Genomic DNA, 25,096 nt, shown 5'->3' with positions numbered 1-25,096 from the left:
AAAAGAAATTATGTATTAATTTTTTTGTAAGCCAATAACAAACCGTAAACAATTCCATAGAAACATAAACAAGAGGAGAAGACACATTAAGCAATACGAACATAAATAGCTTCCATAATGTCATACTAACACAAAAGTCACAGTTCCACACGGTTAAAACAAGCTAAATAAAACAACTCTTACATCATAAATACCAAAGACATAGAGGGATAAGTACATATATAATACAGCAAAATAAATAACAAAATATTATTCGTTAAGTCATTGTAGGTGCTAAATGATCGACTAAAGCCCCCCAGATCTTAAGGCCCAATCTTCGTTTCTGTGGCCCTTTAATAGCATATAAGGTAGAGTACAGGTAACATATAGCTTATAGCTTTCCTCTCCACATTTCGAAGGTGGGGGGATCTTTCTGCTGCCAGAGTGATGCTATGCATAGTCTTGACACAGCCACCGCTATGAAAACTAAATATCTAAATGCATAGATTTCCTGGGCTGCCATGGCATCTTCCAAAACTCCCAAGTGCATAACTGTTAGTGTCCAGGGATGGCATTTTAAACTTTTTACTCGTGGCATAGGTGTACCCGCCGCTGTCACTACATCCTCCAGAATCCTATGGGGCTATTTGCTAGTATGACGAGCGGTGTGCGACCCACTTCGCATTTTGCATAACTGTTAGTGTAACCACAATCTGTGCCCCTGTAACCTTCGTCAAAAAGAGCTACATCCTATTTATCAGATGCCTCAGCTCTGGGCAAGTGAAAAACATATGCACACTGTTAGCCCGATCCATCCTACAGCTAATGCATTCACCCTCATTTAAGCCACCCCATCGTTCACTCTTTGCATGAGTATAGTACAAGTTACACATAGTTTTATATTGTTGTGGTTTAAGACTGGAGGAAATCAATGGTTTATCGGCCAATACAATAGATTCTTGTAAAATATTCACTCCCTGAGACAGTCTGGTATTCCATTTTGTATTCTGTACCTCCAGATCATCATTCTGTATTTCAATGAAAGTTTGATATACGACACCAATCTTTCCTCGCTTCCTAACTAGTTCTAACAAATTACATTTCTGAGCCAGGCGGACAGCATCCCCTCTTTTTACAAGATAGTCCCGATCTGCAAGTATTTAAAAAAGTCAGTTTAAGAGAGTTCAAATTCTGACATCAGTGAAGAATAGGCTTTAACACCACTGCTATCCACTAAATCCCCCAAAGTCTGAATGCCTTTTCGTCTCCATCTGGCCATAGTAACATCAGAGAAAATAGAGGAGAGCAATTCTGAAGAGGAGGTAGGTGTGTAAAAATTAAACTTGTCAATCTCCAAGTATCTCCGTATCTGAAGCCATGCCTTATGTGCCGCTTGAACTACCTTAAAGCTGTTTTTTTAATAGTAACTGGGTTCAAGAATTTGGAAGAAGCACCTCTCTGCTTTGGGGCCCAAAAGAATTTGGAAAATATGCGGGGATTCATCTAGCTTAACTTCACCTTCCCCTACCGGTAAAATTCCCATTTGCTGAAGAAAACATGCCCAATAATAAAACCATAAGTTAGGGACTGCCCACCCCCTCGAGGGCATAGAAGGGTCATGTACTTCATAGCTCGGCGAGGTTTGCCCTGAGCCCACGGAAAGCTGCTACATATAGACTGTAGTTTCTGAAGTTGCTTCACTGTGAGTTCCAGGGGGACAGGGCCAAAATAGTTCAGGGCCCTTGGTAAAATATTAATCTTTAAAACGTTACACCTTCCTACCATTGACAGATGAAGGTCTTCCATTCTGTCTAGTTCCCTTTTAATTTTCCGTAGCATGGGGTCCCAGTTAGACAATACCATCTTGTCTAGGCATGCATTAATACGTACCCCTAAATATGTTGCCTCCTCCGTAACTCTAGAATCATTAAAAAGTGCTTGGTCTGTGCACATTACCTGTGTCTTGGCTAAATTTAGCTTATAGCAGGATCCTTTCTCAAATAGTGTTGGTAATCGGTCAATCTCTGCCAAAGTCTTAGCTGGATCAGGCGTGACTATTCCTATATCCTCTGCATATGTTGGTGTAGTAATCCGTTCCGGCCCGGGACTCGCTGGTTGAATATTTAGGCTGGTCTCCAACAAATTCAGGAACGGATTAATATAAAGTGCAAATTATAGGGGAGCAAGGACAGCCTTGTTGTGTGCACCTTGATATAGGTACAAGATTAGATTCAAGCCCCATAGCGCATTCTCAGGACGCCGCAGATCCATACATGGTACTAACCGCCTGAATAAAAACAGGCCCAAAGCCTTGCCACTGCATAGTTGCCCAGAAGAATTTCCAGGAGACTCGGTCAAATGCTTTCTCTGCGTCAAGAAGCACAACTCCACAAGGAGCTTTTTGTACAACATGGCAACTACCTGACCTATATGATTGGCCGTGCCTCTTCCTGGGATAAAACTATGCTGGCGAACTGAAATTAAGGGAGTTATCACTAGGGAGAGTTGTGTGGCCAATATTTTTGCAAAGACTTTCCCATCACAGTTGAGAAGAAAGATGGGTCTATATGATCCAGGTAATGTAGGTGGATTATCCATTTTTTAAAAGATAACAATGCTGGCTACATCCCATGACGCCGGGGCCTCCCCTTTTTGTTCTTCCTGAAATACAGTGAGCATATCAGTTTTATCTCAGGTAAAAAGGCTTTATAAAATTCTACTGGGAACATGTCGGGACCTGCGGTCTTCCCTGTTGCTAGAGCACCAACAGCCTCCGTCAGCTCTTTCATAGTTACAGGTTCTTCTAAATAACTCTGACCATCTATACTTAACATCCTCCTGTATGGATCTTTATAGAAGCATTCAGTTCTCTCCTGATTATTAACATTCTCTGAATAGAGCTCCTCATAGAAGGCCCTAAAGACCTCCATGACCTCCCCTGGTGTTTCTACCATTTTCCTAGTTGAATTCTCAATAGCAGTAATTGTATCTTTGACCTCCTTGCACCTACTTTTCTTGACCAAGCATCTGCCAGTTACCTCACCATACTCATAGCACTCTCTTCTGAACAAATGATATTTTTTTGCTATATCCTTAGCCCACTCCCCATTTATCCTGGCTTTGCAGCGAGCCACCTCAATCTGCACCTGCGAAATATCTGATTTCCCCTGCAGAGCATATATGAGGGCATACTCTGCTTGTTGCTTGCTGTAGGTTATCATAAAGCCCCTGTAGGAGCTGCCTCTGTTGTTTCTGAGCATATAATCAAAAGCTCAGGATCTCCCCCCTTAGTCCAGCTTTTAGCGCATCCCAAACGATGCCGCATTTGGCAGAATTACGATTGATAGCAAGAAACTGGTTTAACCACTGCCGTATTTGACAAATGAATTGCTCACTGAGTAATAGATTCCTATCAAAAGAAAACGACCCGAGGGCATATCATATCATAGGACATTGATCACTCCTGAGGCACAGCCGGGAGGAAACGCTCGCTAATTTGCTTTTAAAACCACTGTATTTTGTGTAATTTTACTTGTAATCCACTTACTTCTGGGCACTTTTCTAAGCTGCATTCTGCCAAACTCCCCCGCGCTGCGGATATTAGCGCTGCTGCGGGTTGAGATCGACATTGACGCCATCCTCGCGCCAAGACCTTGGCCACGCCCACTCTTACGAGGCCACGCCCACTCCGCCCCACCTATATAAGCCGCGCTGACAACTAGCACGCCATAGGACATTGATCACTCCTGAGGCACAGCCGGGAGGAAACGCTCGCTAATTTGCTTTTAAAACCACTGTATTTTGTGTAATTTTACTTGTAATCCACTTACTTCTGGGCACTTTTCTAAGCTGCATTCTGCCAAACTCCCCCGCGCAGCGGATATTAGCGCTGCTGCGGGTTGAGATCGACATTTACGCCATCCTCGCGCCAAGACCTTGGCCACGCCCACTCTTACGAGGCCACGCCCACTCCGCCCCACCTATATAAGCCGCACTGACAACTAGCACGCCATAGGACATTGATCACTCCTGAGGCACAGCCGGGAGGAAACGCTCGCTAATTTGCTTTTAAAACCACTGTATTTTGTGTAATTTTACTTGTAATTCACTTACTTCTGGGCACTTTTCTAAGCTGCATTCTGCCAAACTCCCCCGCGCAGCGGATTTTAGCGCTGCTGCGGGTTGAGATCGACATTGATGCCATCCTCGAGTGAAGACCTTGGCCACGCCCACTCTTACGAGGCCACGCCCATCACACACTATATCAATGTGCATTCCCCGAACGCGCAGCGGGCGAGCGCAGCGGGCGCGCCGTCAGCGCGCCGAAGGCGCGCCAAAGGGAAGCCCGTCTGCGCCCGTCCGCGCCAGACCGGGCCCAGGGGTCAGCCAGGCCGGCCATACCATCACTTACTCGGCCGACTTCCTGAGGGATCTACAACTCCCCAACCTCACTCCCTCCCCTTCTACCATCAGACGCATCTCCATGACCGGTATCTCCCCATCTGATCGGCGCCCCACCAATCTGGTCACCCCCCTACCGAGCCTACCAAGAACAATACCACCATCAGAGTTCTTTATCTAAACACCCGCTCCTTGGTTAAACATCACGCCGACATCTTCATCCTTCTATCCATCGAGAAACCGGACGTCCTCCTGCTCACTGAAACTTGGCTGACTGCGGACTCGCTTCCTGACATTCTGGCGGCCCTCCCCCCAGACTATTACATCCTCCGCGCCGATCGGCCAGGAAACCGCCCTGGGGGCGGGGTAGCGGCCATAATCTCCAAACGCCTTAACTTCATCTCTACTCCATCCATCTCACTCCTGGGAGTAGATAACCTTATCTTCAGCCTAAGAACGGATAGCGGGGCCTTAACTCTCCTTCTTCTTTATCGCCCCCCCCCCCCAACCGATGCCTTCCTACACGGCCACCCTGACCGATCAGTTGATCAACCTTCTCACTTCTCACCCCAGATTCGCGCTTTTCGGCGACCTTAATTATTGGTTTAATGACATCAACGCTGGGCCCCACGCCTTGGAGGTCTTCGAGGCTCTCACTAGCCTCAACCTGTCTCAACAAATCACCTCGCCTACACATATTAAGGGCCACATTCTAGACCAAATATGGACCCAAAACCTAACTCTTTCTCCCCCCTCCGTCTCACCCTGTACTTGGTCAGACCACCACTTAATAGATACCACCCTTACGATCAGTGGCAATCCCCCCAACCCACTGATGGCCGGTGGTCTATCTCGCAAATGGAACGCCTATGACTCCGAAGGATTTCTTGCGACTCTCTCAGACACCCGCCCTGCCCTCGTTTCGCGAACCAACATTGACAAATTAGAAAGTGACATATGCTTCTGGCTGCAGTCAGCCAGTGACCAATTTGCCCCCTTAATTAAATTTCCCCCGACCAGACACCACAACTCCCACCGTTGGTTCTCGGACGACCTCAAAAAACTTAAACTGAAGGTACGTCAGCTAGAAAGGGCATGGAGACGCAACTACTCCGAACCAGCCAGATCACAATACACCTCAGCCCGCAGAGACTACAAAATCGCAATACTTTCAGCCAAATCAACCCACTTTTCTGACCGAATCTCTTGTTCGGACAACAAATCTAAAGAAGTTTTTAAAATCATGAACGAACTGTCATCTGACGACAGAACCCTCCCAGGCCAAACCCCCACCCAAGAAACTTGTGACGCTCTCAACCTCTTTTTCGTCGAAAAAATTTATAAAATCAAGGCATCGATCTTCACCGTCCCTCAGATCACCACTCCGGAAACTCCCCGTAACAACCCTTACGCCTTCACCGAATTCCCCCCATCAACCCTATTTCCCTAGTACAGCTTGCGTCCCGGATAAAATCAGGTTCCCCAAACGATGGCTGCCCACCCTCAGTCCTACGAAGTGTATGTCATTCCTTACCTGAATGCATCCTACCTCTCTTGAATGGCTCGCTCAGCACAGGTACTGTTCCTAGATCCTTCAAAGAGGCCATCCTAGTCCCGCTACTTAAAAACCTGGCGTGGACTCAGCGGAACTTTCCAACTATCGCCCCATATCGCTTCTGCCCTATTTCTCAAAACTTCTCGAAGCACATGTCACTAGATGCCTCTCTAACTTTATTGAGACCTCTTGCTACCTGGAGCCTAATCAGGCCGGCTTCAGGCTCTCATTTTCTACTGAAGCCGTCATCTTAGCTGTTCTCGACACTCTGATGAGAAATGCCGACTCAGGGACCCCCCAGGCCCTCGTTCTCCTGGACCTTTCGGCCGCGTTCGACGCGGTTGACCATAACATCTTGCTCAACCGTGTCGAACAGGCTGGCATCCAGGACCCTGCCCTCAGCTGGATCCGGTCTTTCTTGTCTGGTAGAACCCAAGCCGTCCGGCTGGGCCCCTACACAGCACCCAAGACCCCCACAACCTGCGGAGTTCCCCAGGGCTCCTCCCTGTCACCTTTACTGTTCAATCTATACCTTCGGCCCTTACTCCACTCACTCCGTAACTGGGACATCACAGTTTGTAACTATGCCGACGATCTGCAGATCATCTTTCAACTCAACTCCCCCAATGCGATAGATAACTTTCACTCCGTTATGCTCCACATCCAAGATTGGATGAATTCCAACCAATTGAAGCTGAACCCCGGAAAAACCGAGCTTCTTCTCCCGGGCTCCAGCCCCTCTTTCTGGGGAACCCAGTTCTGGCCCACTGAACTGGGCCTCCCACCGACCCCTTCGATCTCTGTAAAAAGTCTTGGCGTGACTATCGACGCCGAACTCTCTCTCCGACCTCATGTCGGCTCCGTGATTTCATCATGTTCCTTCCAACTCAGAAAGATCCGGAAGGTCAGTCACCTGCTCCCCCCACTTGCTCTGATTCAAGTAATCATATCTCTTGTGCTCTCCCGCTTGGACTTTTCCAACTGCATCTATCACGGACTTCCCAAAACCCTTCTCCACCGCCTTCAGGTGATCCAAAACCAGGCAGCTCGTATCATCTTCAAATCTCCAAAATGGCAATCTGCCAAACCTCTGATGCATAAACTACATTGGCTGCCCATAGAACAGAGGGTGGCCTTCAAGTTGGGCTGCCTCACGTTCAAAGCCCTCCACTGCCCCAGCCCTGCTTTCCTGACTTCCCTCATCACTCCCTACTGTCCAAATCGCAATCTTCGCTCTGCTTATCTTAAATCACTTGTCATACCCAAAACCAGAACCAACAAATTTGGCGGACGAAGGTTCGCCCTTTTGGCACCGAAGTTCTGGAACTCCCTTCCCCTGATCATCAAATCGAGCAGCTCCCTCCTTCATTTTAGGAAGCTGCTCAAAACCTCTCTCTTTCCCCCACCCTGCTAACCCTGCATTAACCCCAGATTGTGTATCACCTTTATCCTATAGCGCCAGGAAACCCATGGTGTCAGTGCGCTCTACAAATTTCATTTAATAATAATAATAATATCAACCCATACATTTTAAGTTTCAATAACACTGGGTTATGATCCGAGGTAATTTGGGGGAATATCTGTACATGTGCTTCTGCTAAATAATTTTTTGTAACAGAAAAATAATGTAACCTAGCTAGTTTCTGGTGCGGGCAAGAGTAATGTGTCTATCCAGGATCCGGCTGTTTTAACCTTGGCCAGGCATCTGCAAGACCATGCTCATAAATAAGCTGCTGCAAGGACTTGTAAACTTTGGGTTTCCAACCAAAATACTTGTCTCCTCCCAAACCCTGGGTAACTTCTTCCAGATGAATATTAAAGTCCCCGCACAGTACCAAAGGGAAAGCGCAGGAAGCTAGCTCTGTGTTCAGATTTCCTATAATCTGTGCTTCATCATGGTTAGATCTGTACACAGTGCATATTGTAAATTTCTTGTTAGCAATTACACATTCAATTATCGCCCAGCAGCCATATTTATCTGCCAAACTTTTGGCTACCCTTAATATATTATTCTTAGCCAAAATGGCCACACCTCTAGTAGTAGTTCCCTGTGACGTGCAAACCAAGAGCTTATATCCCAGCTCGCTTAATACCTTATAATTATTCCAAGGAATATATGTCTCTTGAAGACATACCACATCAGGGGACATATTTCTAATTTCCCTGTTTTACTGAGGGTGAGTTGTCAGTCATGGAGGATAACATTATAAGAGCAGAGCCACAATTGTTTGAAGTCCAAGTCCAAAATACAACCCCATCGTAGAAAAGGCAAATGTGGGTCAGAATAGTCAACAGAGTAAATGCTGTAGCTAGCAACCTGCGCACGCCGGAGGAAATTAGGAAGAGGTGGAACGTCTTGCGGGGAGGGTGCGATTCCTGGCCTCCTAGCATCACCTGGAGGCCCACAGGACTGGTGGTGGTTTTCCCAGAATCCCCTTGCAACTCATGCTATGGGAGGAGAACATCTTGTAGATCCTACATCCTGACAGCTTGACAGGAATACCTGCTGGAGTAGAGTCTTGTAAGTTCCAATTCATAAAGTCTCACTAAACGTCAATGACCTGTTTCCTTTGAAGTTAGCTGTTGCTAATGTGTTCTGCACATATTTTCCAAACATAGCGCCCAATTGTGATGGCGGCGGAAACCGCACTGGGGATTGTGACCGCCCGTCAGGCTGTCGTCGGTCCCGGCATAGGTATTTTGATGCGACCACTACCACAGCGGTCGCAATGCAAATAGGGACAATTTACATATCCCTGCACTGCGGTGCCTGCCACATGGTGTAGAGATCTGCAGGGGACACCATAGGTGCCCCCAAGTCCCATGTCTAGGGGCCAAGGGCAAAGGGGGTTAACCGCCATGAAAAGGCTGGTTGAAAGGGACATTGTAATTGTAATCCCTACAGCAGTGCCTGGCCAAAATGGTAGGGACTACAAGCCCCTCCACCACATCGGTGGGCTCAAGGAGCCCTTCGGAGGCGTGGTGGTCAGACTTTCCGACCGCTATCACCCCCGCCCACCATTGTAATATGGCGGGTGGGAAACATGTCACCCCCCCATCATAATCGGACCCTTAGAAACCTCAAACTATCAGATACAGATAATTTAGATTGTTTATGTGAATGCATTGTATTGCATGATTACAGGTATCAATCTCCAATACATGTCACATGATGGTATGGTACCTGTAAGTGTTACAACACCAAATAACCCATTACCCATATGTACGTCACATTGTATTTGTCTGGCTCATTTCAGCTGCATATTTTCCACAGGTATGTTCCACTAACCAATCCCTGTTCAATGCTCTCTTCTGAAAATGGTTTGTGTTGTTTTCTGAATGTTGATGTTCTCAAAAGATCTACTGGCGACTATTAAACATTTAAAAAACTCATAGTGAACGGATAAGGGCCAAGCAAACATGCCATCATACAAACAGACAATCGCACAACAATATTGACAAGTGTGGCTGTACTTGTCAATATCATGCCACTGTTTTAGATGTGTAATTATCCCAAGGGATCTTTTAAATACATTAGCCTTTTCCCTGCCCTTGAAACTGCCAATATTAGCAGGGGGTCCTGTTCTTGACATTTTATGAATGTTGTCCTGTTCTTCTCAACTAATTGAATTAATGTCATGAGTACCATAAATCAAACTGTGTTGACACAGATATTGCAAGGTATGTAAATTACTATGCTGAATAGAAGTGGTACTTGCAAAAATTGACTGCACTGTTCGCATGATAACTAGGGGTGGGCGGAATTTGCGTAGTCGCGCTACGCAAAGCTCCGTGAGACGGTAAAAAATCAGTTCAGTGAACACGCGGAATTGCTTGTTCCGCCCGTTCGCAATGCTTTTTTCCTGTTCGTGAACGCTGTTTGCATGCTCGGGGACAAATATCTCGCGAACACGCATTTTGAAAGCACGAACAAGCAAAAAAGCCACGGATCGTGGAATTTTTGGCAATTCCGTGTTCTCTGCGGAATGTGAAATTACCCAAATTCCACAAATTCCGCAAGCAGAACGGAATTTACTGCCCAGGCCTAATGATGACTAATTCCAAACATCCATCCAACTTGTGAAAATGTCTGTGATGAAGACACCTAGAACTTGGAAATGTCAATTACACATGTCACCTCTCCAATGTGTTGGGCTGAATGGCCGAGAGATGTTAGGTATACTTCCTAATCACGTCATAAACATTTCAGGACATCTATTTACCTGATTATGTGAAGTTGCATGTTTGAAATTGATAAACGTTAAGGTAGTATGTACAGTACCACTGAAAGCTATCATAACAATATTCGCTACTTATTTTGTCTTCTAAGTATCCTCATTACTTGTTGTAAAAGATTTGAATGCATAATACACCCTTTTAATAATAAAAATGTAAACAATTTCTCAATAGGTCCAACCGGCAGAGCACTTGGCCGGGAATCTGCCACTGAAGAGACCTCCACTCCAGCCCAGGATCAGTGAGGACAGCATTCCTGGTAATCTGGAGGACGATGAGGTGCCTGGTCCATCTGGTCACCATTGGAAGACGGCTCCAGTGAGACTCACCGCACCCACACTGACACCACCCACCCCCAGCTGTAACACCTCAGTAAACCAAAGACTCCACTGTGTTCCTACCACTGTGAAATCAATCATGTGCCCCCCAGACCTGGGCGATGTGAAGACCACCAGCACCACCACCAGTCACCCAGTAACAAGTTGGATGGGGCACAGGGTCATGGGAGGGAGTTTGTGGGCCAGCATAGTGAGGCCAACTGGGGTCACCATGACCCAGACCAAAATCGACCAAGTCTTGGGAGCCTACCATCATGATGCGCCAGGTACTCACCAATCTCTGGGAGATGAAGCAGTTGCAGAGGGAGCTCATTCACCACATGGAGGCTCACAACTCTAATATGAGCTCCTTGACTGGGGTGCTGCTGGACATTTACACCCATATGTGCATGGCTTTCCCAGCACCTTCAATCCCTTCCTGTGGTCCTACAACATCTGGCCCATCTACATCTGCCACAGCCACAGGAAGGGGGCCCTATCACCAGAAGAACCACCTGTAGCCACCTCAGGCCCTGCAACTGTGGATCCCCCTCTCCCCTGCACAAGGGGATGTCCATTCAAATTACCAGGAGGTGAGGATGGCAAGACCTCTGCCACCTCCAGCAAGAAAAGCCGACCCTAATTTTCTCCGGTGTATGTTTAACATTCACTCTGTGAACTATTTCTGGACATATTTGCCTTTCTGATGACAGTAGTATTTTGAACATTGGAATTCAAACAATTTTAGCTCCCCAAGTATGGTTTTATTCACCATGACTGACTTGTTAACATTTTGATTTGCTTTTTTTACCACCCTCTTTAATTTTATCACCTTTAGTACAATACATTTACAAGTAATAAAGTCATAGACTGGTGTTGTATATCTCAACTCTATCAAAGTATTTGTTTCTTCCATCATAGCTTGACAATGAGGAAAATCAAAAGATTGTGTAAACATAGATAATTTGATAGTAGGTAATGATTATCTCAAGCTTTGAAATATGACTCCCAAAAATGTCATACCGTTCAATCATCTGCTACTATGTTTATTCAATTTGACTAATGCTTGTCTGTCAACATTTGAACTAATATAACAATCCAAACATTACACTAATACTCAGTGCCAGTTTGCACATTTACAGTTAAAGACCTTTCCAACATGGTAGAAGGGGTTATGTCCAAAAAATAAGAGAATAGGCAAATTATCATTGACTCATGTCATGAGCTGGAGCCAGATCTTCTGGCTCAAATAATGAATCCCACATCAATAACATCAATAGACATAAACATGGCAGCTCTACATTTTGTAGACACAGGATCATTCCAAACCACTGTTCCAGTATCTGGTGGAATGTCACAGCCAGGTTTTAGCGGTGTGCCACAAGAGGTGTGTCCTACAATGATGAAACACATCAACACCTACATACACTTTAAACACAATGAGGGTTTTGCCAATGTGAAGGGAGATTAGCATGATTTGGCTCCACTACCACATGTGGTTTGAGCAAATGATAACACACATATTGCTTTAGTGCCACTACACGACACAGAACAAGTCCAATGTAATCTTCAAAACTTCCATTCAATCACAGTGTAAGTTGCAGTGGTACAAGACTTGTACAACTAAAGTAAACAGCACAATATATTGGCACGTCACAACTCTGAAATGTCAAATGAAGATGGCATAGGGAAGGGACCATAAACAGATCAAACACAAAAAGATTACCAGTCACACAGACATAATAGACACATTACAAAGTCTACCTTTGGAGGACACAGTTTCACAAAACAATCAGAGATAAACAATGTAAGTGAACACAATAGTCAATGTGTCCAAACTTTGATCAACAAACACCTTTGCCCTGATTTTCCCTGAACTTGCCATTCCTAACAAATTACCACCCCATACTTCTCTCATCCTCGCATCAATAGTTGGTGTAATGGTGAAAGAGGTAACGTGTTAAGATATACACAATGACATCTCGGCATAAGTCCTGTATTTCCTCTGCACCACTATCATCTTCATTTGGCATAGCAGGATCCTCACCCAGTGGCTCATCATGGTCTCCATCCTCTGCGATGCACGGGATGTTCCATTGCAGGGCGATGTTGTGAAGCATGCAGCAGGCCACAGTGATTTGGCTCACATTATCAGGTGAGTAGAGGAGGTCTCCACAGTGTTTTTCCAGTCAAGAAAATCTGGCCTTTAGGAGCACAAAAGACTGCTCCACTGGCCGCCATGTTCTTCCATGGGCGTCATTGAAGTGGACTTCCGCTGGTTGTTGGATTCCTCAGCAGTGTCAACAACTTGGTCGGTTGGAATAAGCTGAGTCTGCTAGATGGAAGACAAAAAAGGAACAAAATAATGTAACACTATTCCAGATTATTCAACTAGAATTACCCCAAGCAATATAGTGAAAGATTGTACTGACCAACAAACCAGGCTCTTTCAGGTCCAAGTTGAGACATTTGCAAGTGTATGGGGATATTCTGCAGTACAAAGGAATCATGGGCACAGCCGAGGAAACACACACAGATGCTTGTGATGTACAAATCCCATAAGTTCGTTACTCCATTTTGACAGCTATTATCCTAGATGTCAAAAGCAGGGTATCCATTTTGGTCAGTTTTTGCATCTCCGCAGGAACTGCTCTAACATTTGGGATTATGACTTTAATGCAGAAGAACTAAAAAATAAGTTCCTTACCAGAGGATACCCTAAATGGATTATGTAAGACTTGTACAAAAGAGCAAAGTAGTATAACAGAGATAGTCTCTTTCAAGACAAAACCAGGAACAATGACCAAAAGTTGGTCTGTGTCACTAGACACTCCAATCTGAATAACCAAATTAGGCAAATCATCGGATCGCAATGGCACATTCTCAATGCTGGAGACTATTTCGACAAAACTTTCAAAACCAGTCCTTGCATTCAGACGTAACTGAAATCATAGACATTCTTTAATAAAAGAAGCATGTAATGAAGGAAAGAACTACACCCAGAAATCTATGACAGGGTTGACACTCATCACAAATGTGGTAACTGTCGAGCTTTCAACCATGCCCTCACAACGAATGCGCTAACATGGGGAAAAAGGCAATTCAACTTCACAGAAATTACTTACTGCAGGACAGCAAACGTGGTGTATTTAATCCAATGTCCATGCCTTTTAAGGCTATGTAGGGGAACCAGCCATGAATTTAGAGTCCACTTCAGCGAACATAAATCGAATATTAGGAATAACAGAGTAGGAGACCCCCTTGTTGAACATTGGAAAACCAAAAAACATACTGAGATGAATCTAAGTTGGAGTTTTTCTAGAAAAATCAAGAACCTCAGCGGCATTAATGCCAATGCCCAAAGGAAAAAAACTGAGGTTTTTTTGATCTTTACTCTGTGGACAGGTGTCCATAGTCTCATTGAACTTCTCCCATGGGAAAATGATATTAATTAAACAGGCCCAGTGGGTTTTGTCTAGTCTTGACCTTGGTAGTGCATGGAGAATCTTTACTCCTATCGGCTGATAGTTTAGGACCACGGTGTAGACTTCTGTCAATGTTAGAGACCTTGGTTTCCTTATAGGAAATTCTCCCATTGATGAAACTTTCCCTGTACATCTTGTTCTTTAGGGTATATCTGAGAGAATGGCCATGTTTGTCCTTTCTTTTTCCCTCTATTAATCGTATGCTAGCGTAATGACATTGATATAAGTTTGGTATTTGGTGGGGCTACATTCTTGGGGTTTATTTTCTTTATTGTTTGTTACAGATATGTGCCTGTGATTAGTCCCCTCTGCACTCTTATGTTAAAGTCCCTTTGGGTGCATACAGTGGATATGCTTTGTATGATGCGTCCATCTCTTCTGAATATTCAAAATATTTCTTTGTCCAATCGGCATTTTCATTTATCTTCATTACCTTTCAGTAGATGTCTATTTCGTCATACAGAGATTAAGCTCCGTTCACACTTACTCAGAGAATATTCTCTTCCAACATGGCAGCTGTAGTCTCCCGCACTTGTAACAAACAATTCTTTCGAACCACAGGTGTTCCAGGTTCATGCTCGATACCTGGGAAGTTTAGACCTCTATAAGTACCATTCTTTGTAGACCTTCTGTTTACCAGCCTGATCCCTTTGATGATGGAGCGCAGTCACATATATTGCTCAAGGTTAAATCTTCCTGAACATTTTGTTGTAATTTTTCTGAGAGTAGACGTAATTGACTTTACTTCGAGACATTCTCCCTGGGACACTATTTCCATATATTAGTCATTTCTTATATGGGTATTTTATAGATTTTCATTTGGCAATACTATATTTGATTGTTAATGCTTTCTTACTTTGCAACCAATATTATCTTGTTCCAGTGGTGGCTGGTGACATTTGAAAGTGGTGAGGCGTAAACTTTCTGTGTGAGTACACCGTAGTGAGTGAGCGCAGCGAGCGAGCCCGAACATCTTAAGGGAGGTACGGGGGGTTCTCCCTCCGAGAAATATTTGAAAAAAGAGTGGGTAAATGGTGCATTTTCAAGCAAATTTGAGAAGCAGGAAGGGAAAATAAAGCAATTGTGAAAGTGTAGATATGACATCAATTAAGAGATTTCATATGATAATGACATAGGTAGCTGCTTATGCAATATAACCAGAGAACGTCACAACCCCTAAACACACAACGCACCGACTCACCTGTAAGCATTGTATTTTTATTTATTTTTGCCTTCTCAATATTTTTGCAAGCATGTACCTCCTTCACACATAGTTGCACAGAATCACAATTGCATCTGGAATAAGTGACCATTGTTCAGTATGTTCAGCAGAGAGGCTAAGGTTTGGATGACCAACTATTCTTAGCACCTTTTTGACCCACTGACAGGCACTGGGAGAAATGTGCGCTGCCTTCAGCCTCTAAAACTCTCAATGGTCTCCCATTAAAAATGCCTAAAGGTGACTCTGTTAAAAGTATGAACTGTACAAGAGAAATATGCTACACAAACAAAATGCACAACTATAACATCATGGAATTGGATGCTCATTTTATAACAATTCAGCAGTCAGTTGCTGTTTTATGTACTTTATGGTGCGTACATCATGACACACTGAGCCCTACTTATTGCAGCTCACAGTAGCATAAAATGGTTGGTGCCTTTAGGCAGTTAAAGGGAAAGCTTTTAACTCTAAGCCCCTCTCCTCTATCCTCTGACCCCGGGCTTAATTTGTAAAAAAAAAAAAAAGAAAATGCCAGGGCCCTCATCAGGAGGCCACTGCAGCCAACACCACCCATTGCCTCTGCTAACGCTACCAGTGACAGCACCAAACCAGCTGCTAACCATATCACTCCTACAAGTGTGACAGTTCAGACTATTCCAGGTCCCCAGAGTTTAGCAAGGGTGGCAAGTATTAGCATTTTTAACTGTATAATAAATTAGTAAACAACTGTTTTGCTCACTCTAAATCAGGCAAACTGCCCGCTATGTAGCGGACTGTCATAAGGGCCTGTGCTGACAATTAAGGGCTGGTGTGGAGCACCAGAAACAACGTCTCAAATTAAGCACTGTCTGCCCCTAAGCAGCACGCGCATTTAACCAGTGCAAAGATCACATGTCACTTGTTTCTGGGAACAGTTATTACTGTATCCAGCTTTGCAGTTCAGCCCTCATTTGTCAGTACTGCAGCGGCTTCTGTGATCTTGTACAATTTTATCACCATTATTAGGCGGTTTCACTTAGGTAAACTCTTCGCGTTCCGCCAACCAAACCTTATTTTCAGAAACACATGAAGAACATCAAGGTCAGCCTCAGACTGTCTGGAACAAAATACGCTGCAGCATGGGCACCAAATTAAAAGCAGACTCTAGATAGCTACAAACTGGCCCACCCGATGACATTTGCAAAGCAGGGCAAATTTGAACTTGTGAAGACATGGTGATGGTGTATAGTCATCTTTCAGTACCTTAGACAGCATGCATTTGTGTTTTTGCTGTTGTGAATGTCTGCGGTAATATGATCAGAGAAAGCAACAGTAAACATGAACCCAGGTAGCAGCAGAACACAAAACAGGCCAACATACAGCCACAAAAATACAGACCCACACACAGCTGTCGGACCATCCCAACGAGCACTGGCAGATTGCCCTTCGTGTTGGGCTAGTCCGACCATGCAGAAAGAACACCAAGCAGGCCCAGAATCACCCAGAAATCAAACTCACACACGCACACACTCTAAGACATCTGAGCACTTCGACGTCTGGACAGGCCCAGTCTCACCCAGAAATAAAATTCACATACACACTCTAAGATATCTAAGCACTTCGATGCCTCGTCAGGGGTAATACGTGCTATATAAATAAAACTACAATTACAATTTAAACTGTTGCTGTGCCTCACCTCCGCTCCTTTAAAAGAGTTTGGCGAGCATCTTCTAACATGCCTTGCCATCAAAAAAATATATGTAACCTGGAAACATTTCCTGCGGCAGCAAAGTACTTTAACGTTCACAGAGCCTAACTGGACGAAAGACACCTGTTTTTTTAACAGGGCAAAGGTTAATTTTATAGCAATCTCTTGTTATAACAGCGGAATTGGTCTGCGAGATTTGTTCTGGACTCAAACCAACCCTCGGGCACTGCTAGCAGCACCTTGAACCTATTTTCTTGTCTTGTGGAATTCGCTCCAAACATCCATTTCAGTTTAAGTACAGGCATGCATAGATGCAAATTTAGAATAACTACCTCTTCAAATGACATTTCAGACACACAACGCACCTGAAGACTCAACAACCAAATCTTCTGAAGGACTGGCTACTTTCCTACAACAAGGCCAAACTAAAATGCTGGACTTTGAAACTGAAAAAAATATATAAACTGCTTTTTGCTTACTTTGGACCTATTTCAGTCTGCACACTAAATTAACACACCTATTTTTTGGTTTTAAATAAAACCACCAACGCACAAATGCATCACAAAATGTGAGGTAGGCTTGTGCTTCACAAACATTGTGCACCTTGCAAGTTTGATATTTGTACATATGATATGCGCTCAAAAGTCTAAGAAGTAAACAGGCACATAATAGGAAGCCTACATTCCAACACTCCAGCCTATAACACATCACCACCAAAGTCGAAACTGTCAGTTAAAAAGGCAAACACAACATCACTACTTCAGCTAAACCCTCTTAACTGTTCCCAAGCAGAGTCATGCACACCACCTCTTGCACTGAGTCGCACCTCGGGGTTAGTGACCTTCTCCTAGGAGCAGTTCTGCAGGTTCCAGGTGGCCACCCTGACCACAGGCTGGCCGTCCCACACCCCAGCGAACACTTCCACTGGGGGGCGGGTGGAGATGAGCTGTGTGGGGCCCCCAGGAGGGAAATCCAAGTTCTCACTTTGCAAGCTGAGCGAAGTGGGGCTGGGGTGCGGCCTGGCGGTGAAGTGCAGCCCCCCGTTATTGTTGGCCGTGGCGGGGGGCCTGGACTTCTCTGCCGACACGTGGTGCCTGATTCTCTCCAGGAACAAGGCGCTGACAGACCTGTTGAAATAATGAAGTACGAAGGCTTAGAAGTAACTTCTTTATTCCTCAAAACCAACACGGAGGCTCCAACAGCGGGGCCGGCAGAACGTGCAGTCGCGTTGCGTGGTCAGCTGTCAACTGTCATAACAGAGGGCAGCTGATCACGCAACCGCTGGAACGTCACAACTGATACGGCGTATCAGTTGGGACACAATGCAAAAGAACTACGGTGTCCACGCAGGGACAAGTATAAACACAACACATCCCTCTCCGTAGGGAAGGAAGGAACATGAACACCAACACAGGTCCTGAGAGTGGTGATGGTTACTCACAGATAAAGTCTCTCAATTTAGCAGGTGGACCCAGGAGTCTTGCTGCCCTGCTTGTGGTGGTCACTGGTAAGGCATTGCCCAGTTCTGGTGTTTTGGGCAACCTGCGTCTACTTTTGTCATCTTTAGGACTTGACATCGCAATCTGACCAGGTGGAATCACCTCAGCTTGGTTGGCACTGGTTGTACGGTCCTCTGGTATCTCACTCTCCGAATCATAGTCAAATGCTTGCTTGCGCAAGTCCGTGTTCACGGGTTCAATGTTTGGGTAATCAGGTCCAATTGGCACTTCCGTTGTATGCTTGACTGCAGATAATTTTGAAAAATGCCACACCTTTCCATCACTCAGTTATGCAGAGTTACAATATACTTTCTGGACTTGGTACGGTGGGGTATACTTATCTTGACCCTTTGCAATATGTCCACTTTTCTTCACTTTCACATAGTCCCCTTCATTAAGCACTACTGCTTTACTCCCATGGGTTTTATCGTAGTACACTTTCGCCTTCGCTTGTGACTCAGCAAGCTTTTCCTGTACCAATTTAGATGACCAGTCAACCTTCCTTGCCGCCTTGATCCAACCCACATTGTCCTTGGACAACGGTGTCCTTCCCCGCATCAGTTCGAAAGGACTGTGTCCCGTTGTTCCGCATGGGGTGATCCTGTACGTCCATATTGTCTTCATTGTTTCACTCTTCCATGGCAAGCCGTTGCTATTGGCCATTTGTATTATACCTTTAATAACTCTATTGAAACGCTCAACTGCCCCATTGCCTGCTGGGTGGTAGACGGATGTGGTCTTGTGGCAGATATTGTGTTTCTTTATGTACTCTTGGAATGTTTCTGAAGTAAATTGGGTACCGTTGTCACTTACAACCACTTTGGGTAGACCCTCATGACAGAAGATACTATCCATGAATTTCACGATGTTTAGTGCCTCAGGATTTTTTGTGAACATTTCTTCTGGCCATTTAGAGAAATGGTCTATCATGACACAGACATACCATTTTTCATGTCCTTCAGTTATTGGACCCATAATGTCTATACCAATCCTTTCCCATGGCATGCTTGGGCTTGTCAATGGATGGAGAGGCGGCCTGAATGTGACCTGTGTTTTGTCCGCCGTCATACAAAGAGCACATCCTCTCACTGTTCGTTCAATCTCCAGGCCGATTCCCGGCCACCAGTATAGGTTTTTAACCCTCTCCTTAGTTTCACTTATGCCCAAATGACCTTCATGACACACTTTCAGTAGTTTGCACCTAATCTTGTGGGGAGGAATGAACTTCCCACTTCTGAGTAGGAAACCATCCTCACAGGATAGCTCATTTTTCACCTCCCAGTACGCCTTGAGCTGATCGTTGAGTTTATTTTTGGTACACCAACCGTTCTTTAGAAATGACATTACTTGCACGATGGTGCAATCATTTTCTTGCTCCTTGAACCATTCGTCCCTGGTTATGTTACAGACCTGCTCCAAAACAGCTGCTATAGCATTTTCTTCCACCTCCGTAGGTAGCTCTTCACTTGGGCGTACCACTGGTATTCTACTAAGGAAGTCAGCGACAACATTTTTAATACTGGGTACGTATTCAATCTCGTACATGAAATCAAAAAGCCGGACTGAAAGTCTTGCTAGGCGTGGTGAAGCTGTGTACAAACCGTTGGTGGTGAAAACCTTAGTTAACGGTTTGTGGTCAGTGCATAGCGTGACTTTGCGGCCCCACACAAAATGTCTGAAGTGTTCCAATGCCCACACACATGCCAACGCTTCCCGCTCTATTACAGAAAATTTTTCTTCAGAGGGTGTGAGAGAGCGTGACGCAAAGGCTATGGTGTACTCAATACCTTCGGAGTTTTTTTGTGTAAGTACAGCACCCAAGCCTTTGTTGCTTGCATCCGTTGTTACAAAGCTCCTAAGAGACGTATCAAAACCCTTGAGGGGTAGTGCTGCGCACATATCATCTTTTATGTTTTTGAAACTTCGGTCACAGTCTTCCGACCATATGAATCTGTTCTTCAATTTTAGAAGTTGCCTCAAGTCGTATGTTTTGTGAGAAAAATTCCTGATAAATCTTGCATAGAATTCCACCATGCCCAGAAATGATCTCAGTTCATCCTTGTTGGTGGGAACTGGTGAGTTCTTAATGGCGTCCATTAGTTCTTTCTTTGGACTGATACCATCACCGGTTATGCGATGACCATGGTAGTTTACTGAATTGCAACCAAATTTACATTTACTATACTCAGCAGTCAAACCTTTTTCGTTCAATACTTCAAGCACCTGTCTCACTTTCTTATCATGTTCATCTTTCATTTTACCCATGACTAAAATGTCATCCTGAAAGATCAAAATGTCATCAAGACCCTCAAACAGATTGTGCATTAACCGTTGAAACATTGCGGCTGCAGAAGCCAAACCAAATGGTACTCGTGTAAACCGGTAGCATCCGAATGGCGTAATGAATGTGGTGAGCTTTTTACTGTCTTTATGAAGGGGCACTTGGTGGTAGGCTGACTTCAGATCGATTGTTGAAAACCAACGAACACCTTTCGTCGTGGCTAACATCTCATTAATCTTGGGCAATGGATACTGTTCAACCACAATGCTTTTATTAAGGTCCCGCAAATCTACACACAATCTTAATTTGCCATTAGGTCGTTTAGCGACCACCAAAGGTGCGACCCATTCTGAGGCTTCCACCTTCTCAATTATCCCTACATCTAGCAGTTTTTTGAGCTGTTCTTTGACTTCTCCTTTGATGGCAAAGGGTATATTTCTTACTTTATGAACAATGGGAGCGGTGATTGGTTTTAGTCTTATTTTGTGCTGGTACCCTTTAAGAGCACCTATCTCCTTGCTGAAGACTTGCGGATACTCATGACACAGATTTTCACCCAATCCTTCATGCTCTGCCACAATCAGTACGGGGTCAAGCTTTCTGGGATCCAATATAATTCCCAGTTCACCCTGGTCCATCCAACCCAAAACAGATGGCCCCACTTTTGCAACATAGAGTTTGCACATCGCCGCCCTACCTTTGTAGGCGAACATGAGGGTCCGGTAACCTCGCACTTCAATGGGTTCACCTGTGAAGGATTTTAACACTATGTCATGTGTGCGTAGTTCATCTCCCAATTTGTCTTTACATTTTTCCTTCCACACCTTTTCATTGACAATGGTGTAGGGCGACCCTGAATCCGCAACTATACTTATGTTTATGCCTCCAATGGTCATTTTGCAAGTTGGTTTTTTAGTTTTGGTAGCACTCACATATGAACTCTTACCTTCATTTCCATCCTCTATGTTAAGTACAAACATGTTCATATCTTCATCTTCAGACACATCCTGTCTAATCTCACCTTCCTCTGCCACTAATTTCACATGTTTAGTTTTGCGTCTGTTGCACGCTTTCGAAAAATGTCCTTTCAGCCCACAATTAGTACATTTTACTTCTCGTGCTGGGCATTTTAAGTCATTAGCCAGGTGGTACGCGCTTCCACACCTATAACAACGCCCCCAGACTTTGTTGTCTTGCTTTTGACTGGATGTTCTTTGTCCACCCTTGTTCCAAAATTGTTTCATAGTGGTTTTATTGTCATTTACTTTGCGTACACTTTCGCAAGTTTTCTTTTCTTTTTCTTCGTTGAGGATCGCTTTGGCGCAACGCCCAGTCAGCTCAGCCTTGCGAGCTATGTCGATAATATTTTGCAATGGGTATTCGCCCTTAGCCCACAGATTGTCCTGGATGTTTTCATTAGAACCTTGCATAACAATCGTGTCACGGATGAATTCATCGTGCAGTGCACCAAAACGACAATTAATTGCGAGAGTTTTTAACTTCGACACGTAATCATCTATTGATTCTTCCTTGCCTTGCTTTCTGTGAAAGAACTTGTAACGATCCACCCCTACACATACGGTGGGTTTATAATATGTATTCAAATCATCTATGGCATTTTGAAAAACATCTCCTTCATTCTCCGCTCTTATTTTTTTGTTAATTGAGTTGTATGCCTTTATGCCACCAGCTCCAAGACTATGCATTAACATTTTGTACTTTTTTTCTGGCTTGACTTCATCATCCTCCTCTAAAGTTGAAATATAATTCAGAAAATACTCCATCCATTCTTCCCACTTCAGAGTAGGTTTGCCACCCCCACGTAAGAATGTTTCTGGCGGAGATAGGTTCCAAATGCAGCCAGACGCCATGTTCAGACCTCAAAAGCAAAGTAAGTTGGAAGATATATTTTTTTTAAAAGGATTCACTTAGTTTGAGGAAATTTCATAACCATCCAAAGTGTCACAAAATACAATCCTCTGTATACTTTATAATGGTACACCAAATTCAGAAAGTATATAATGTATGTGAGCCTGAGATCCGGCGAATCTCAGGCATAGAAACTGCTGTAGACAACAAGGGGTGAGGAACTAGTTAACGGATATTTATACTCATTCAATATACTTCCTGCCAGGGCGCGTGCAAACGAACATGCCGATTGTTATTACGTAACCCAAAGTTCGCACGAATAGTTGTAAATGCGCAAGGCAAGGTCGCGCGCTGGTAGTCTGTTACCTCAAGTTCACTTTGCAATGCCTCCGACCACAGATCCGTCACCACAGCTCCGCATACACGCACCGTGAAGGATAGCTTCAAATGAAGAAAAAAAAAATTCAAAATGGCTTCCACGTTTGCGTGCGTCGACTGGACCGCTGACTCTCAATCCACGTTGACGTAGAGACTCGTGACGTTGCAACGCTGCACATGCGCACAAGTTGAAGTCAAACGCCAGTTACTCAGCTGTGAAGTCGTTGGAATTTGACAGTTGAAGTGAGACGTTGGAAACTGACAGTTGATGCAGTTGAAGCTGCAATTCTTCACACGTTATCCTTTAGGTTCGATGTTCGCTAAACACAGTCACTCAGGAATTGCACGAAAATTGAAAACAGCTCACCGATTTACTGGCGGTTTATACGGCTTTCAGGAACGTTTGTCAAACGCTTCACGGTTCTTGAAATTGAAATTTTCAGTCAACTGCACAACTCAAAAATCAAGTCTGTAAAATTCACTGCTTTACATGGACGTTGACAACACTCGCCGTTCTTAAGTTCCGCAGAGATGCAACACTTGAAAGTTCAACAGAGATGCGCTGATAACTGACCTTAGAAATTTACTATACCAATATCAGAACTTCTTAAAATTGTATATGTCAGAAAGTTCAATTAGGTTTTTCGTCCGTGGGTTCTCGTGTTGGCACTCATCGCCAAATTTGTTGAAATAATGAAGTACGAAGGCTTAGAAGTAACTTCTTTATTCCTCAAAACCAACATGGAGGCTCCAACAGCGGAGCCGGCAGAACGTGCAGTCGCGTTGCGTGGTCAGCTGTCAACTGTCATAACAGAGGGCAGCTGATCACGCAACCGCTGGAACGTCACAACTGATACGGCGTATCAGTTGGGACACAATGCAAAAGAACTACGGTGTCCACGCAGGGACAAGTATAAACACAACAAGACCCCACCTTCACTAGGTCTTCCACACTGCGGAAAGGTCCGTGCTCAGTGCGATAATGCACAATGCCGCGTGCCATGGCCTCCATGATGCCCCGGAGGCTCATCAGCTGGGCGGCGGTGGCCGAGTTGATGTTTGGTGGCGTTTGCAGAAGAAACAGAGGACAGGCGTTGGTGATCCGGGGGGTGCTCACCTATGTCCTTTCTCAGCAGAGAGGTAATGGGGGAGTGCTGCCCGGAGCCTCCCCTACCGGTACTGCCCACACAGATCTCTTGCTCCAGCTTGGCAGCCCCCACCCCGCGTACCAGAGCCAGGTCTCCTCCACCTTGTTAAACCCCCACTATGTACTCGTGCCGCGGTACTCCACGATGCTCTGGGCCACTGAGCGCGTGACTCCGGGCAGCGTCATGAGCTCCTCCTCAGTGGCCGCGTTGATGTTCAGCCGCTCCGTGTTCACCACGAGGATGTTGCTGAAGTTGCAGGCCGCGCTGAACTTATGGCTGCTCTGGCAGAAGTCCGACGCGACAGGTCCTTGCTTGGGGATGGAGCAATGGCATCCCAGATTTCCTCCCATGGTCCTTATAAGAGTTGTTCCAGCATACCATTTTGAACATCTATATAGTTCTCTACATGAGCACTATCTTGTTCGCTGTTGTTTACATAATGTCTCTGAGTAGATGTAGGTCGATAATATAGCCCTCCACTTATTTACTTGGTAACATCAATTAGCCCTTATGGCCCTTTCATTATGCCATAAACCTTTTTACCTAATCCCTATATGTATTTTCCGCAGGCGCTTTTATACTGGGCGCATAAGGACCTTTAGCTGAATCTCTTGAACATATACCATATACATATATCCCTGTGTGACTCTGCTGTATTGATACTGTTATCTGCTTTCTGTTCCATCTGGATCTGTTATGAGGCAAGTAATATTGCAGCCTAGTTTCCAGGGTCTACCTCTACACCCGGGATCTTGGTTGCTCTATAGAATGTACGTGTATATTGCCTATATGTGAGATCATACGTATTTTTTTCTGTAGATCCTATTAAAATACTTCGCCCTATGCTGGGCTCTCAGAATTGAAGTTTCATGTCTTGAACACCTTACTCATTAGATGACTGTCTCTATGGAGACAAACCGACTGTAGTATATCCGTGTAGATACCTCTCTCTTTTTACCTCTATTTTTAACTTAGCATGATCCTTAAAATGCACATTAAGAGATGGCCTATTCTGTCATTGGATATACATCGTCTTTCT

The 25,096-nt window shown here is 44.7% G+C and overlaps 1 protein-coding gene and 1 pseudogene across 1 annotated transcript; both read right to left on the bottom strand.

Moving 5' to 3' along the window:
* Positions 1 to 7,602: 7,602 nt before the first annotated feature.
* On the bottom strand, positions 7,603 to 8,085 carry LOC146866051 (DNA repair nuclease/redox regulator APEX1-like). The gene has a single exon (XM_085640286.1). The coding sequence runs from the start codon at positions 8,083 to 8,085 to the stop codon at positions 7,603 to 7,605; it is 483 nt and encodes a 160-aa protein (XP_085496412.1).
* A 9,571-nt stretch (positions 8,086 to 17,656) lies between these two features.
* Positions 17,657 to 24,407, bottom strand: LOC146866050 (endonuclease/exonuclease/phosphatase family domain-containing protein 1 pseudogene; annotated as a pseudogene).
* Positions 24,408 to 25,096: the final 689 nt, after the last annotated feature.

This window comes from Triturus cristatus, chromosome 2_1 (genome assembly GCF_964204655.1).
Source record: "Triturus cristatus chromosome 2_1, aTriCri1.1, whole genome shotgun sequence".
Taxonomy (NCBI): Eukaryota; Metazoa; Chordata; class Amphibia; order Caudata; family Salamandridae; genus Triturus; species Triturus cristatus.
This window is presented reverse-complemented; position numbering and strand designations above follow the sequence as displayed.